The sequence below is a fragment of the Mugil cephalus genome, chromosome 9, assembly GCF_022458985.1.
Source record: "Mugil cephalus isolate CIBA_MC_2020 chromosome 9, CIBA_Mcephalus_1.1, whole genome shotgun sequence".
Classification (NCBI taxonomy): Eukaryota; Metazoa; Chordata; class Actinopteri; order Mugiliformes; family Mugilidae; genus Mugil; species Mugil cephalus.
In genome coordinates this window covers 3,357,484-3,374,675 of record NC_061778.1, presented here as the reverse complement: position 1 = coordinate 3,374,675, position 17,192 = coordinate 3,357,484, and the positions used below count along the sequence as shown (strand labels likewise).

General features: G+C 43.5%; 2 protein-coding genes and 1 non-coding gene across 3 annotated transcripts; 1 reads left to right on the top strand and 2 right to left on the bottom strand.

Annotated features, from left to right (window-relative positions):
* Nucleotides 1–6,369: 6,369 nt before the first annotated feature.
* On the bottom strand, nucleotides 6,370–9,072 carry polr1g (RNA polymerase I subunit G). The gene is made up of 3 exons (XM_047593669.1): nucleotides 8,924–9,072; nucleotides 8,346–8,487; nucleotides 6,370–7,648 (listed from the first exon to the last, which is right to left on the bottom strand). Exons 1-3 carry the CDS (start codon nucleotides 9,006–9,008, stop codon nucleotides 6,862–6,864), a joined length of 1,014 nt encoding a protein of 337 aa, XP_047449625.1. The 5' UTR covers nucleotides 9,009–9,072; the 3' UTR covers nucleotides 6,370–6,861.
* Nucleotides 9,073–9,519: 447 nt separating this feature from the next.
* irf2bp1 (interferon regulatory factor 2 binding protein 1) lies at nucleotides 9,520–14,255 on the top strand. Its single transcript, XM_047593668.1, has 3 exons — nucleotides 9,520–10,538; nucleotides 10,646–11,032; nucleotides 11,272–14,255. Exons 1-2 carry the CDS (start codon nucleotides 9,520–9,522, stop codon nucleotides 10,989–10,991), a joined length of 1,365 nt encoding a protein of 454 aa, XP_047449624.1. The 3' UTR covers nucleotides 10,992–11,032; nucleotides 11,272–14,255.
* trnat-agu lies at nucleotides 13,220–13,293 on the bottom strand. Its single transcript has one exon. It is a non-coding gene; the product is annotated as a tRNA-Thr (tRNA).
* Nucleotides 14,256–17,192: the final 2,937 nt, after the last annotated feature.

The following is a 17,192-nucleotide window of genomic DNA, read 5'->3' as shown; positions in this document are numbered from 1 at the left end:
ATTTGGGGCTGAATCATGCTGTGGCTGTGTGCTCATGGTTAGATGATAATAAATGTGAACAATCAAAGCAAAAAAAAATATTATTGGAACTGCGGAAGCGTCCACATGAAAAGTAATGCTGCTAACTTAACTTCACATGGTAGTTTGCATATCGACGCCCTGTTAAAATAATGGCCCGAGTCATTTTTTTAAAAAACACAAAAAACCTGAACAAAAACTAAATATAATAATTTTATATTTATTATTAAAAATAATTTTGTCAAAAAATGACTTAGGCCATTATTTTCGGAAGACCATCTGTGAAATATTGCATTAACCTCCTGTGAGACCCCAGGTCCTCATTTGCTTCATTTAAACCCGTTGTCCTCGTTAGTGGACATTTTAGTCTGCCATCTAGTGGTAGCAAAGGGTCAATACAGTAGCTGATGTAAAAAAAACGAACAAAAGCGGATGAGGAACAAAACCCCATCAAAGTCTACAGTCAAAACTTGTTTATTTATGCTTATTAGTGTGATATGACCCACAAATTTAATGAATTAAATCAATAGCAGCGAGTCACAACTTTGCTAATTAGCAAGTACTTGTTAGAGGACGTTGGGGCTTCATTGTTCGCATTTCTGGTTTTGTTCAGTTCAGGTAGTAAAATAACAGTTTTATATTTTGTCACACATTGGTGACTTTATAATAATAATAATAATAATAATAATAACTAAATAATCCCAGTCTCCACATACTAGGACCCTGGGAGGAACTACTACTTCCTGTTAAGAGATGATGCTTAGTTGTTATACGTCTTAGGTCCTACTGATCCCAAATACCTTGGAGAAATTAGAAATGCATAGCAAACAAACAGACAAACAGGTCTTCAAGTGCCATTTCTTTTACATAGAAAATAAATCCTAAAACAGGTTTAAAATTGGTTCCACAGAAATACATGAGTTATTTTGAGTATTGGGTCATTGTGGTGCCAGTGATCCACTAATGAAGGCCATGCTTCGTGTCTATATAAAGCCAGTACATTTGAAAGTTCATGTGTCTCATATGTCCTGAGGAACAAACGTCCTCCTAAACCTGTCCACGGACCAGGACAGAGACAGCAGCCTGTCGAGGCTGAATGAGCGTCTCTGTCTGACTGTGGTGTCATGTAGCCGCCACAAAGTTAATAAATTACTACTAATGAACAGATAACACTTGTGGTGTGAATTAATGAAGGAAAGCTCATGCAGGAGGACGTTAGCTGAGTAGGCGGTCCAACAATGTGGCGAAAAAGTATGTGGTCACAAGCAGCTCAGACTGCTTCCACATGTGATCTGAGCAACGCTAGCTTTGCCATCTGACTAATATTTACACTTCCTTCCTTTTTACTTCTTTATGTCACCAAGCAAAGCTTGAAGCTTGAAGTTTGCATGCGTCAAATAGAAAAAAGGAACTTTGTCCCAAAATCAACTTAATCTAATTGATGCAGGAATCAATTCAAAGGTCAGAAAAGGGTTTAGCTTGTGATTGTATTTGTGATAATACAGCACAGCGGGCCGGGTGAGAAAAGCCTCTCTTGGTGTCCTCTGTCAGTCTACTTGTTGTTTGCGGTGGAGAGTTTCTCTGTTTGTTTACACCCTCCACTTAAAGAGCGAGCGTCCTCCACAGCTGCAGGTGTGACTTCATGTGAAGTGACACTCAGCAGTGAAGTGCAGGGAGGGTGGGGCGGGTTTGGTAAAGAGCCACGGTGATTCACCTGACATAATCAGGGTGATATGATTAAATGTCTCCCTCCACCTCTACCGCTGCGCTTCACATGTAATTCACCTCAGACGGATCACGAACCAGAAGTCACAAACTTCAGGAAATCTGAACGAGCAGGACGGATTTTTTCATTTATTCATCAGTTGAACAGAACAACTTAATCCTTCTGGAAAACTTCTATAGGTGGTTTAGGATTCTGTGTATAGAGGAGCAACTCTGCCATAATTAAAAACGAATAAATAAACAAATACATAAATCACTTAAATATATATGCCACAAATAATTAAATAAACACCTAAATATATTCCATAAATGCTATTTATTTATGGCATATATCTGTAGGTAATTATTTATTTACTTATTTATTTTAATAATAGCAGAGCTGGTCCTCTATATTGTGTCATTTTGACACCGTAGCTACAGACTCTAGACAGACCCTAATGCTGTAGCATGATGAGCATCTCCCCAGAAATGTTATTACAACTGACTGCACATATTATGGACAAAGCCATCGTGACGTCGCTCACTGGATTCTGAACCTCAAAAATGAGCCTGGTGGTCGCCATCTTAGATGGGCTTTACTACACCCATGCTCGGATACTCCAAATATGGGCATGGGGGTCGTGTTGGAGAGGAGCTTATGTAGCTTGTACATTGAGACCCGCCTACCTATTAGCTCAGGCTACCACCTGTCAGTCAAAGGCCTTTAATTATGTAGGATTTTAAACCTTGATGAAAAATAAACAAATGAGTTAGAAAAAAAATTACCCTCCATACAGTTGTCATGAATAGTAAAATAAACTATTGAGACCAAAATCATTTTTTGTACCAGGCTGTAAACATGTTTAATAATGCTGTAAAGTTGGGCTTTTAACATGGTGGTCCTACGGGATTTGATCCTTGAGCCCAAGGCCACTCGATGAACTGCAGGTTTTTGCACTTCTGCATGGGCTTCATCGCTCAGACCTGGATGTAACCGCCTGCTAGCTATGCATCATGGTGACATAGAATACAAGAGCTGTGACTGCTTGGTAGCAGCGTGCTTCCACTTTAGTATTTCCTGGCTGCTTCTCCATCTGCGTAATTTTCTAATTGATCGCTTTGGATCAACAAAGATGGAACACATCGAGGAAAGGTTTAAGTGAGAAGGTTCAAAGAGGTTCGTAGAACTCATCTTCCGCAGAATTTTGCAAAGTTTCAGTCGCCATTGTTGAAAGTGAAGCAGGAAGTAGAAATAAAAATGAGCCTGACTGGAAAAAATGACACAGCGCTGGCTAGCATTGTTACAGAGAACATGAGACTGACAAGCGCACAAGTATAAGGGGCTAAGCCACATGAGCCTTCAGGGTAAAGGTGGAGGGCCATGCTCACTAGCACTTCAATAGAGGTTGTTAAGGAACTTATCCATTCATCTTTCTCTCACTCTCAATTTTCCCAGCAGGTGAACCCATTTGAATCTAAACCCGCCACTCTAAAAGGAACCCAATTACTTTTTCTTTCCTTGGAAACAAATGCTGTGTAGAAGGTGTAAATGACATCCAGAGCACGGAGAGGAGAACACATCAGGGAGAGCAGTAATGGCTGCGAGAGCTGATATTAAACCAAGAGATTTAAATTCTCAGACACAGTGTACTTCAGATGAGAGCGGATTCTAAATGTGACAGAAATGAGTTGAGGATCTGAAGCATCCTCTTGAACACGTGCACACACCTTTAATGATGGAACCGCAATGAAATATTCAGAAAGTGGGGAAGAACATCCACATAACAGGAGATCCATGAATTATATTCTGCCTAGGAACCAGCTCATGGTTTATTCAGCTCAAGCGATGTTCCGCGTACACCGCGTCGGTGTTGGTGGCGGGGTTGTTAATGAATGTTGAGTAATTATTTAAACAAGTTCCTGGAGGTTTCACTTTGTGGAATAGGTCGTTTTAAACAGCAATATTTCTCCAATGGAAATCATTAAAACCAACTTGACTCAATAAAGTGATCTGATTAGATATGCTGACGTGCCCCAAAGGTGGTTCGGCCAGAAGAAGTTTTTATTTCAGCTTTATTAAAAACACTGAAGTAACTCAGAAGATGACGAAGGATTGTCGGCTTCGTTAATCTTCCCAATCATCAAGTGTTACCACGGTTATTAGGAGCTAATATTTTCCCATTGAACTGATGATTAAAGGTTTATATTACTCCTCCATGTCTGATTAAACTCTATGTGAGGTAACTGAGGTGGCTTAATAGTAAAGCTGCATTGTTATTTTGATTGGGCTATACACCGATCAGTCATAACATTATGACCTATGTCCTGATATTGTGTAGGTCTCCCTTGTGCCTCCCAAAACACTTCAGGAGGCCAGGTCAACACCTTGTGCAGTTCTTCATGTTTTTTTTTTGTTGTAGTTTTAGTTTTTGCATCGTGCCGGGGATGGCTGCTGCCATCAAGGAGTGTCATTAATACGGGGTAGGGGTGTAACATCCACACAAATAAAAAAACAGGGACTTCTCCTGTCAGAGGTCATAATGTTGTGGTTGATCAGTATAATTAGGAAAACTACAGTCTAAAATCCTCTTAACCCATTCCAAAGACTTTTTTTTTCTGAATATTAGCTTCCACTGGTGAATTTACTCATTTGTATTGTGAGTCTGAACATTTTTACTGTGCTGTAGTTTCTAACGACAGCTACTTTAATATTTTACTCTCCACTTGAACTGTGTGCGCATCCCAAAGTCAGCGGAGGCCGCTGGGACCAAGCAACAACCATCACACTAAGACTGGTGAAGTAAAGTGACTTTAGGTTTATTAGTCTGAGCCCAAAGTGAATTTCAGAGATGGCACCGCGCACAGAGCCCCTTCAGAGACTAAAGTATGATGTAGCTACACTAGGGATGCAAAGTCATATACAGAGAAAACATCACAAAGAAAAGTAAACTGATCACTGCGCCTAGAGAGACAGGGGAAAAAAATGAGAGTCAACTAAACACAGACGCACAACCCGCTCACACAGTTGGTGAGTATGTTGAAATGAACGATGACACTTGGAGTTGAGACTGCAAGACAGAAACACTTATACAATACGACCTCTGGATAAAACACAGAACTAGATTTATGCTTTGCAGCATCAACAACGTAAATCACATGCAGAGGAATTTTATCCAGTTTTTTCTTTCCTGCTGATTTAGAAAATGGAATGGGAAAAGAAGCACATGCACGGCTCTGCAGGAAGGGAAAGAAGCACCATGTAGAAAATAAAATACGCACGGCTATTGTGTTCGTAACTATTAAGATTTAGCGGACAAAGTACGACACATCTCATCTCATTTCACTGACACGGGTCAGACAGCTGCACACACTCTTTCAGTTACCCAGACACTCCAGTCTGAAGGTTCAAAAGCTCACAGACACATTCGACATACCTCTGAGGATACACAAAACTCTGGCAGTAGACCCGACTCACAGAGAAAAGCTTTACCTGGGCTAATGGCCGCCTGCAAAGCCTGAAAAGTACATGTCAAGGTGGCTGGTTCCTGTCAAACTTAGCGAGTGTGAAGCATGTCTATATAAATCTCCGCTCAACATGCCGACATTTAATGAGGTTCATCTTGGTTTTTATAATTTTGGGTTTAGTGAACCCTTGGAACGAGCAGTGAGAGCTGTATCAATAAGCCTTGCAGCATGTGCAGGAGGTTACTACAGATGGTGGGAGTGTGATAGCACCAGAGGTGCCCGAGCTCATTAAGAAACAGGACCATACTCCGGTGCAGAGCAGCGAGGGAAGGAGGGGAGGAGGGGAGGATGCAGAACCTAGACGGAGATTTTTCACCTGAGTGTCACCGAGATTTGATGATTTGCTGTCGCTGCAGAACGGAACAAGATAAATCCGTTCTTTGTGCATGTGGACAAATGGAGGCGATCTGTGTCACATTAGTCAGGAGAACTGATGTAAATGTAACCTTCAGAGCTCAGGAGCTGAACGCGGCGCTTCCACGCCAGACACAGTCTGGACTGTGGCGCCATCTACCTGTCGGGGTCGCTCACTTCTCCATTCCAGCTCACCGAAAGGAGCTTTGGCTCACGGCGCAGATGAAGAGATTTATGGACTTGGGTTCGAGCAGCACAAGTTTTGATGCCAACATTTTGTGCAGAAATGCAATATTCTTTAAATATGAGTTTACGTCTGCCAACACATCGTGACAGTGAAGAGTTTCCTGCGTAGTCTGAGTTCGAGTGCAGGGAAAATACGTTTTCCACAGCTGAGCTCAACGAAGACGTCACTGCATCAGAAGGGGATGATATATTTACAGAGGGGCCGGCTTTGTGTCAACAGATAAATCTGAAACGGTTACGGTTTCAGGCAGGCGGTTGCAAAAGGGATTTGAGGACATTTTTAAAATATACTACCTTGTGGTTTCATTCATAAAATCATATTCATGGAACCAATTGTTTAATCTAACGCACGCTTCGGCCTCTCGTCAAAACAAAGCCTTTGTAAAACGAGCACTTTGTTGTTTCTGCACAATTCAAAAGCCGCAGTTTGAGAAACAACAAAAACTCCTCATTCTCCGAGGATGAAATCACCGCTGCAGAGGAAAATCTCGCTGTACGCTGCAGAACAAAAACACATTTCGATTCCTTTAATCATTTTCAGAGTTTATTTTGTAACGTGTGCTCCCCGGCACACCATGAATTTCTCCAATATGTAATCCTTGACAAAAAGACTAAACAGTAAACCTAACATTGAACTCGGCCATTAGTCTTGATGCCAAACCTGCAACGTTAGTTGTGTAAATAAACAGTGTCGAGCATTAGCCCATAAAATCCACCACAACTTGAGAGGCACTGGCAGAGGCCGTAGAAATTCACCGACTTTATTTCCCATGTTGTCACTGATGCCTGCGGCTGCACACATTCTCTGTGTGTAAAACTGTCACCGAGTTAAAAATGAAAGGAACATTGGCCTTAGAGATGGTGGAATGGATCCAGTTTAGAATTCATCTCACCAGCACCTGATTCATGATGTGTTTTAGCGACACGGCGTCAAACATTATGTCATCGTTCAACAAACTGCTTCAGAAGGTCAACAACGGAAAAAATAAAACTAAACAACAAAGTGACACCAGACTAGTCGTCGCCCGTTTTGCTTTTCTTCTTCTTTTTCTTCTTCTTTCCCGAGTCCTCTGCTGCGTCACCGTAAGAACTGTCTATTGGTTCGGGTTTCACAGTTATTTCTTCCACCTTTACCTCCACGCTGGGCTCTAGTCCCTCCTCCGCCTCTCGCTCTCGCTCCTTGTCTTTCTTTTTCTTCTTCTTTTTCCTCTTCTCCTCTGAATGATCGTCCTCCTGGAAGGAATGTTCCACCATCATTTCCTCCTGACCTTCAGCTACAGGTTCCTCTTTCACTTCCACCACTTGCTCCGTGACCTCCGTCTTTATCCGCTTTTCTTTCTTCTTCTTCTTCTTTTTTTTCCGCCCTTCTTCTTCCTCCTGCTCTTCGTCGTGGCCCGTGTCTTCAAAGAACCGTTTGGTGGCAGGCGGGGGCTCGAGGGCAGCGCCGTCCATCTCATTCTCTGCCGCCAGGATCGGGGCCTTGCTGCCAAAGGGGTGGAATCGCTGCCTGAGCCCGGGCGGTATGGAGGGCGCTGGGGCAGCAGGGATGATGTGAGGAGGCCGGTCGGTGCTGCTGCCTCCGTAGCTCTCGCACACGTTCAACATGCCCGAAAAAGTCGGCGCAAGAGCCACTCTATCCGATGGCTGCTTGTCGCTGGTGAGCAGGCGGATATCTGAGGTGCAGCCGTCGGACGCTAGGATGCTGTAGATCTGCTGGACGCCCCCAGTCGCAGCTCCACCTGCAGCAGAAGGGACCTTCAGGGTGTGGAGGCCTGACAGAGGAACCTTAATGTTTCTGAAACTGGACGGAGGAGGAAAGGCGAGGTTAGGCGTCATCCATAGCACGCTGGAAAGAGAGGGGCTTACACCAAAGACACCATTTTTTTCAGACTACTCTTGCATTTGGGAGATTTCTACACCTTCAGCTGGAAGTTCAGCTGCAGCTCCACCTGCTGGTCCAACCATGAGTCACGTCACTGTCTTAACTATTCTGCTGACACATAAATATCTCTCCAGTTATTAAAAGTGAGACTCTCTAACTTTGAGTAAAGGTACAATAAAAGCCCCACTTGAAATCTTATTAAAATACAGGCCCCACTACTTCTCTCTCAAAATTCTCTTTTTGCTGCTAAAGCTTTAGTTCAGATGAGTTGCTAATAGTGGCTAATGCCAGCAGACTTTAGATGGATAATCCTGCATAACTGAGATTACAGTCACTTCACTGCTATTAGATGATGTGATTGTAACTTGCAGCCCAGTTGTCATTGTTAAAATCCTTTTATTACTCTGTCTCCTTAGACATCAGAACATGTTTATCATCCAGGTATTTTTCCAACAGATTCTGCAGAACCACGCTGGCATTTTGGGGCCTGTAAACACCTATATCTGACCAAATCATTCTATTTATCATCCATGTAAACAGACAAGTAAGAATTTCTGATCAGACTGATTTGAATAGAGTTGAAGAAACATTTGCCAGACGACAGGAGTGTCCTCACCATTCCGGGTTAAAGCTGGCGGGAGCTTTAATGAGCCACAGTTCATTGTTGTTTTTCTTCAGTTTGCTGGTTAAAGTGCTGCTGCAGGGAACGTGACTGAAAGACACAAAGTCTGCAGGGCACCGGTATCTTGTGGTCTTCTCTGTGGATCCAAAACAACACAACTCAGTTATTTCATCAACAGGAATACGCTCCTACGAAGAACGCATGTATAAAAAGCTGTGTGTGCGTTCAGTATCATCTCTTGTACATGATTTATCTATGAAACACAGCAGTTATTGAGAGAAACTGATATTAAAATGAATGAGGGTGATGCCATGTGTTTAATGTTATATCACGTTAAACTTCACTAGACTGAAAAATGCACAATTTCTTTGTGAATCAGACTAAAGTAACTGATATACACATATCATTTAACCTTTTAACCCATTAACTAGGCTCTAAAATAGTCGTAGCTTGTTTATTTCCTCCAGGTTGCACAGTATTTCTGGGAAACTGGTTACATTTTACTATTAACTGAGCCCACCTCAGCTACTTAATTCCACCAACTTCGTACAACCACTGTGAATGAAACCTACCCGTCTCTTTCTGCTTCGCCGCTGATTCCGGAGCAGGACTGTCCGCCTCATCTTCGCTCGATGACGATGATATGTCTTTTGGCATTTTTACTTATATTAAAACAACCGCAAAACTATCGAAATTAAGCGCCTTCCACCCCAAAACGCATGGCTACGGGGGACGCACATGTGTGTTGACACAAAATGAACTCCGACCTTTTTTTGTTACTTCACTTCCGTGCCAGCTCAGGCTGTAGTTCTGTGGCCCGGGCTCGATGGGAAGTTTGCGTTGGCAACGCCGTGTGACGAAACTACAGCACCCACAATCCACCGCCGCATGGTTACGTAACGTTCCAGCGTCCGTCGGGGGAAATGGTTGACAGCAGTGAAGGCTAGGCCGAAGTGGGTAAACAAAAAAAAATATTTATGAAAAAAGAGCGAAAACCACCCAAACGTTTGAGCTCGTACTACATTTTTATAATGTTTAACGTTATTTTAAAGCGGTGTGGATCCTTTTAGGGCAGAACGTCGGCAGCAAAAAGAGGGCGTGCACCTGTCAAAGCTAAATAGGTTAACGCGGCTAACCTGTGCTAGCACGTTAGCTAGGTAGCACGGCCATGTCGTCCCCCTCCTCCTCCAGGCGCCAGTGGTGCTACCTGTGCGACCTGCCAAAGATGCCGTGGACTGTGGTGTGGGACTTCAGCGAGGTGGTCTGCCGCGGCTGCGTGAACTACGAGGGGGCTAACCAGATTGAATTCCTGATAGCAAGCGCCCGACAGCTGAAGCGAACTCATGGCATGCAGGACGGCAACGTCAGGTCACCTGGTCCTTCGCCCAATAAACACGGCACAGCCGCCAGAGGAGAGGCTGCGGCGGATGGAGGCAGGCCGCACGCCGACCGCTTCGACCGGGGAGGGAGAGTAGAAGGTGGCGGGTCGTCCGTTCGTGTTCCGCCCAACGGGCTGCACCGAGATAGCCAACCGCCTCAAGAAGTGAACCGTCAGAGCCCCCAAAGCGTCAGCCGGAGACCCATGATTGGTGCTGCCATCCCCCCGAGTCTAGTTACTCAGAGTATTGCAGGAATCCCCCACGGGCTGCTTGCGGGCATGCCTGCAGGTCTGACCGCCAGGACGAACACCGTGAGCAGCCCCATGATCTTCTCTACCCCGGTGCTCGCAGAGATGAGCCGCAGACAGCTGGGAATAGGGATGGGGATATCCCCCTTTATCACTCCAGAGCTGGAGCGGGAGCTCAGCTCGTCCCAGACCCAGCCCAAGACGCAGACGCAGGCCCACACCGCCGTGGCCGGCGGCAGCGCCAGCAAGAGCACAAACATGGCATCTTCGTCCTTCTCCATGGCCGGAGGCGTGAGCCAGACCAGTCCCAAGCCTGCCTCGTCTCCGGCCAGGCAGCCACGCCCCTTGACTGCCCGGTCCGGAGGGGAGCCGCTGGGATCCAGCTCCTCGGCGGAGGCGGCCACCACCGCTGCAGCGTTGCCACACAGCGGGGCTTCAGAGCTGGGTTCAGCGTCTGCCAACAACACCCACGCGACCGGAAACACCCTGTCCTGCACCTTGTGTCACGAGAGACTCGAAGACACCCACTTTGTTCAGTGTCCATCAGTGCCAGGGCATAGGTTTGTGTTTGCCATTTCATTTTTGCAAAGTTTATTCTTTCGTTGTGTGTATTCCTAATATGAACATACCTCTGACTGTTGTGCTTCTTCACCTCCACCGAATGTAGGTTCTGCTTCCCCTGCACCAGAGTGTACATCCAGAGTCGGCGGGGCGACGGGGAGGTGTACTGCCCCAGTGGAGAGCGCTGTCCACTGGACAACTCTGCAAACAGTCCCCCGTGGGCCTTCATGCAGGGAGAGGTCTCCACCATACTGGGCACTGGTGGAGCAGGAGGAGGAGGAGGAGGAGGAGGAGGAGGAGCGGGCGCAGCATCAGCTGCTGCATCCGGAGCCAGTACAGGGCCCGGAGCAGCGGCTACGTCTGGGTCAGGGAGCGGAGCTGCAGCTGGAGCTGCAGCTGGAGCTGGAGCTGGAAGCGGAGACGTCACTGTCAAGAAAGAGAGGGAGACGTGATGGTGATTTCCATGGCAACTAGGACCCCAACACAGCAACAGGTAGGTCTGCAGACGCTACAGACGGCCGACTGGGAAATCTGGCGTCATTGAAAGATGAAGGTTTATTGATAACATTCAAGCCTGAACGATGATTTATGACAACACCTCTTCAATAAGCTTTTATTCTAGCTTAATTCTTTTTGTGTTGTCTTTTTATCCCGACTAGATTTGCCCTAATCTGGTCCCTGTGGATGTGATATGTGTCATTGCTTCATGTTTCCGTTTTCTTGTCTCCATAGAATTGTATCTCATAGCAGAAGGAGATGTCTGCACTGCACTGCTGAGAGACGCAGAAGAGAAGCAAAACACAGAAACCCACAAATCAGAAAACCTCCATTACACAGGTCTTACCTCCACTTCCTCACAGCCCAGTCTTTACCAACATGGTCAGACCGCATCAGATATCTGGGTAAAGTTGCCATCTCACATCACGGTCATTATTTCTTCCACTAAGCACACGTTGACTCAGCTAACGTTTAATCTAAATCCTGTAGCCCTGCTCTGCTGAGGATGTGAAAATAATTCAATTGATCACATTCTGTGCATTGCACACACTTAAAAAAACTATCCAGTATCGAAAACCTTATGTTTAGAAATCCATTATAAGTATTAAATATATATCAAACTGTAGCCACAGTTGTTTTATATCTGTTGAACAGGCCTAGGAAAATCAAAAATGAATTAACTGTCCTGGACTAAATGCCAAACCACTGCTTCTCATTTAAATTAAATAGTTCCTGTCTCTACGATTTCAATTTACAGTGGTGACTGTCACGAAAGTCACACATTTACCGTTCTTTATTGTTTGACTGAATTATGTCCAGATGTGTTTTTTTTTTTGATGAAACTGAAAGAGAAACTCTCAAACCAACATGAGATGTACACAGAATGCCAGTAGTGACCTTTCTCTGTTATCGGTCAGGTTTAAAGGGAACCAGTTATGCCAACTTCCAGCTCAATGTTTTTAATTCAGGGACTCAACTAGTAAATGGTCTTCACTTACATCGTCAAGACTTTTCTGCCCTAGAAGCACTGAATGTGCTGCAGTGATTCTCACGCCGACAGCAGTAGAGCTGCCATGGGAGGCCAGGGTGGGGGTGGGTTTGTGTGTGGGTGGGGCAGGGGTCCACACACCTAACCTGTAATCAGTGGACCACCTGCTCTGCCACCTGAGCCACAGCTGCAAAGAAAAGAAGCTTTTTATGAATCATTTTAAATAAATAATGCTGGCGTTTTATGCAGCCGCTCAGATCATCCTCTGTCTGGAACAAGCACTTTCAGCTCGTGTCTCATCCTAAATGTTTGCTTTCACCAGCTTGTGTTGATTACTAGTAGATCCATAACACCGCTTTAAACCTGCTGTATGATTACTTTCACATACTTGATTGGAAAATGTAAACTCCTCCAATGCATCTGTACAGCATGACATCTCTGTTTTGGTAAGAACACGTCCGTACATTTACCAAGAAGACCTTAGTTTGATTGGTGGGTGGATTTGGGTGAGCAGACGACCATCTGAACAAATCAGAGACCAACTTGTGTCACCTCACTATTTGAAACTTGAATCACATTTATTTTGAGCATGAAACACGGCAAAGGAAAAAGCATAACAGGTCCCCTTTAAAAAAAACAAACAAACAAACAAAAACAAATGAAAAAAAAAAAAAGACTGACTTTGACTCAGAGAAGGGCAAATGTTTGCTGTGTAGATAACAACCAGTTAAAGCATCGACCAGCCACAGAGACTCTCTTTGACTGTATTTAAATGTTTCTTTCATACCAGATCCAGCCCAGCCTACGCTTTACCCCGAATGTATATTAAAAACTATCTATTGATAGGCCTAGGACTATATTTTATACTAGAGTGTTAAAAGTTATATACTGTAAAGAGCTGTCATAGTATGTATGTGCAATCTTTAGTCCTAGTATATGCAACAGTTTGAAATATGTAGTCAGAAAACAATGGCGTATCATTTCCTTTTTGTTTCTTAAAGTGAGAATCCACTCGAAAGCAGAAATGTTTTTCTGTGACACTGAAAGGTTTAACGAATCTCAGTGGCTATGTTTACAGGGACACTAATTAGTATCTAGGTAAATGAGAATAAAACCAATCTTTCTTTCCACTTACGTGTGGTAAATGTCAGATTATGGACATAAGATAAACCTAAAGTGGAGAAATGTCCAGAAAGGCACTGCTGGGATTTGAACCCAGGATCTCCTGTTTACTAGACAGGCGCTTTAACCAACTAAGCCACAGCGCCACATTATTTTCACAAAACAAGCAGCAAACGATTGGAAAAATCTTCCGAAATAACCGTAAATTTGTCTTATATAATCCTGTTTTCTTTTATCTGCTGTTTAGAATCACGTAAACAGATATTATCGTTCTATTTAGCGTCCATGCAAACGTAGCCCGTGAAGTGGATCACCACACATATATAAATATATATATATAAAAAATATTTGATCCTTATTTCATTTTTCAGGTTATATTTCACAAACGTGCAGGGATGCCATGAATTCCATGAACTGAACAATTAAACATTTTTTTATAAAGTTGTTTTGGGGGATTCTCTCTTTATGTGCAGCTTGTACTCGGTACAGAAGCACAGACAAACCAAAGGTAACTTTTTACCCAAACTGAATGTTTTATGAAAACAAATTATACACGTATATTATATACATTATAAGTTCATGGCCAGGTTTTAACCAGCTGGTTTCCTTCATCAAGCAGTTACAGATGACGACACACCCAGGTGTCCTACTGTACTGGTGGGATTTATTTCACACTTTTTACTGTTCAGCAGAAGCTTAAATATTAAGAGAATATCCCACAGATCAGCTCTGTTTTACAGAAATGTCTTTAAAGAAATGGAATTTAAGTATAATATGCACTGATACGTCATGCAATCCCTTGTTAAGTGCCTTTTTAAAATGTTTACCATCTGTGCGTGCGTCTGGGAACCTCAGGGGAAGTCGGAGTGCAATTTGCTCTTTATTGTCTGGTCAGTTATTAACCTGGATCTCTCTCCCTTCCATCGCCATCAGGCGGCTTGTCTTTTATCTGAAGCCTTTGTAAAGTCGACTGCCCATTGTTTCCTTTGCCTCCCTCTCCGTGTCCAGTTTCTTTTCATTTACGTGACTTTTTTTTTGTAGCCCTTGTTGGTTTTACTGCAGCTTAATGTACAAAATAGAAACCAGGAATAAATGGGATGGAAACTTCTTCTTCGTGTGTTTGTAATTTTTAATTTGACCTTATTTTCCCCCCTTCAGCTGAGGCCACAACACATTTTAATAATCATTTACACAACTGACTCAAACGTGTTTAAATTAGATTTTACTCTGTATCTATCCTCTATTTGTTTTTTTATTGAGATAAGGTGTGAAAAGAATATATAGAATATAGAGTCACTGTACCAAGATTAAGTAACTACCTACAGATTGGTTAAAAAAATAAATAGAGTTAAGATTAGAATTACAAATGCAGATAATGTGCAGATAATCTCCTCTATCGGCCACAAGGTGGCGCCGTCTAACCTCAGAGAGCCTGTAGGAGCTATAGACTATAGACAAGATTCAAGATCCCTGTATTGATCCTCCTCAGGGAAATTTTTTTGTCCAAGATCACGAGATAAGAAAGAACATATATAATCAAGACATAAGAATAAAATAATAAAATAAGGATGAGGTAGAATTAAAGATGTCTTCTCCATCAGAAACAGCAAACCCCTGGATGTGTTTAAACTTGAAATGATGAGTCTTGATGAGAGAAGTCAGCAAGAAGAAGAACATTTCCATCTGTGTCAGAGTTGATGTTGGAGGTTCACATCAGGTATGATGTTTTTTTCTCTTTTCTTTTTATTTATTGTGAAGAAGTGAAGGGAGAGTTAAATTCCCAGTGTCTCTCTCCTGGTGAACCGATCTGTCGCTTCCTCCATTAGTGTCAGCTCATTACAGCTTTTGTTAAACCAATTATAGAGGTGTTAATGGACGACGCTTCTTCCATTGGCATGAAAAACAACCCGCAGAGAGGGAGAACCGCGACCTGAAAAGTTACAGTGATGTTTATTAAGAGGCAGGTTGGATGGTGCGTCATGGCTGAGAGACGGAGCCCACATCGTGGTGTGTTTGTTGGACCGGACATGTTCGCTCTGAGTGGAGATTCTGAGGAGTGGAACAGTTTCAAGTTTCACACACCTGTTTCCTCCTGAGAGCAACAGGAATGTGATAAAGTGAACCTGGATATTAAAACATCAACTATTACGACTAAAACAAATTCACCTCAGACCTGACTCCCAACAAACAGATTTTAATCAAACAAACCTGCTTCTGCCTGTCTCCTATTTATCTGGAGAAACACTCTGGTGGAGTTTTCCTTTTGGTCTTTAAGGAGAGCTCTCTTTTTGTAGGTTATCATGTTGGATAAAGAGGTTCAGCTAATCATGAATATAAACTGCTGGCTGAGATGCAGCCGTTAAATCATCCCATATTCGGCCTGTTTAACATCACACATGTCTCTAATATTTGGATGAATAGTTTTATTATGATTATTATTATCGACATGATCAGAGGTCAGAATTAACTAACTTCCTCCTTTTATTTCTTCATCACCATCCAGATGAAAAAAGAATCTCTTTCAGGCTTAATTACATCATTACAGACAGGGAGGTGTTAGCTCATCCCACGCGTTAATCGACTTGACAGCGTTTTGCAAACAGGTGATAATCGCCGAGACTTTGCAGGTGATGGCGTGGAGTTGCGTCTGGCTGACTCTATAGAAATAGAAATATCTACAATGAAACGCCAGTAACGAGTAAAACACGCCGACGTCACAGCCCCTTGGTTGGACTAGATGAACATGGAAATGGTCGCGTCATAAACAGGGAAGAAAATGTTCCCACACTGAATCAGCTCCTAAACGTGTCTGCATCTGCTCGCTGATATTCCTTCCTGTTATTTCCTCGATTTCTTTTCTCACAGTCTAATCCCGTCGACCTCCCGCCTGCGCATCAATTACATCTCCATTGACTCGCCATTAGGCAGAGGCATTGACATTCACGGGCCTCCGTCTGCAGCCAGGCCTGGTGTGTATTCCACGACACAGGAGTCCGACCTTATGCATTACGCCAGGATTACATTATTCATTGTGTTTCTCGGTGGCGTCGGGCCGCGGAGGCCTTTTCCTCTCTTCAAGAGAAAAGAAAAGTTGTCCAGCACAGTTCTCGTGGACAAGAGGTCTCTCACGTTTCGCCGGCTCCAATACGCACAGATTACGCACACGAACATCCAGCGGATTTGTATAAATATGTGATATCTGTCGTTTACGCACAATTTACGCACGAACGAATACCCAGTCTCAGGTACCTATAAAACTAGATTGGCTTTATTTTAGCTGCTGTTGCCGTTGCCGTTTGTGTGGCCCTGAGGGGGTTAATCTGTGCTTCTGATTAGGATCTCAGATGTTCTGATATTCCTCATTTGATAGTCAAATGTTAATCAGGTAGGTAGTTGTGATTTTTCCACGATCATCAGGAAAATATTTGACTATCAAGTCTCAGGATCTTACCCATGTTTGGTAGTGACCACAATTAAACCCCCGGAGAATGTGTTAAAAGCTTCGTGGCCCCAGAGAAGTGATAGCCGAAGGAATTAACGACTTCCTCGACCCCCACACACATGTAAAAACAAACCGCCTCCTGTACACAATTAAAGTTTTATCCTCTCGTATTTTATTCGAAATCTTATTAAATATTTTGTTGTTGTAGGTTTAAAAAAACACACACCGTTTCCAAGACATTCAAATTGGAGCGATTATTTTGAGTTTAAATGAAGCACGTGATCATTTTTATTTATTTTTATAAATAATTTATTCTCAGAGCTGCGGTTAGATTTTTTTTTATAATTAAGTTTTCACCATGAGCGACGCCTCCCCTTCAGGACTGAAGCACTGCACTTAACAAAAAAATAAAAATACACTCAGCTTTGTCACTCAAACACACTCAGTCGTCCGGGTGGCCCCGGTGCAGCCGCCGGGCCAATATACAGCACGCCAGGGGGCCACATCGGCCTTTTTGCGGGGCCTTCCTGGATCCTCACAAATATTCAAATGTCAAAGTAGGAGCGGGGCGGGACCGGCCAGCACCTTATAAGAAGAGGGCGT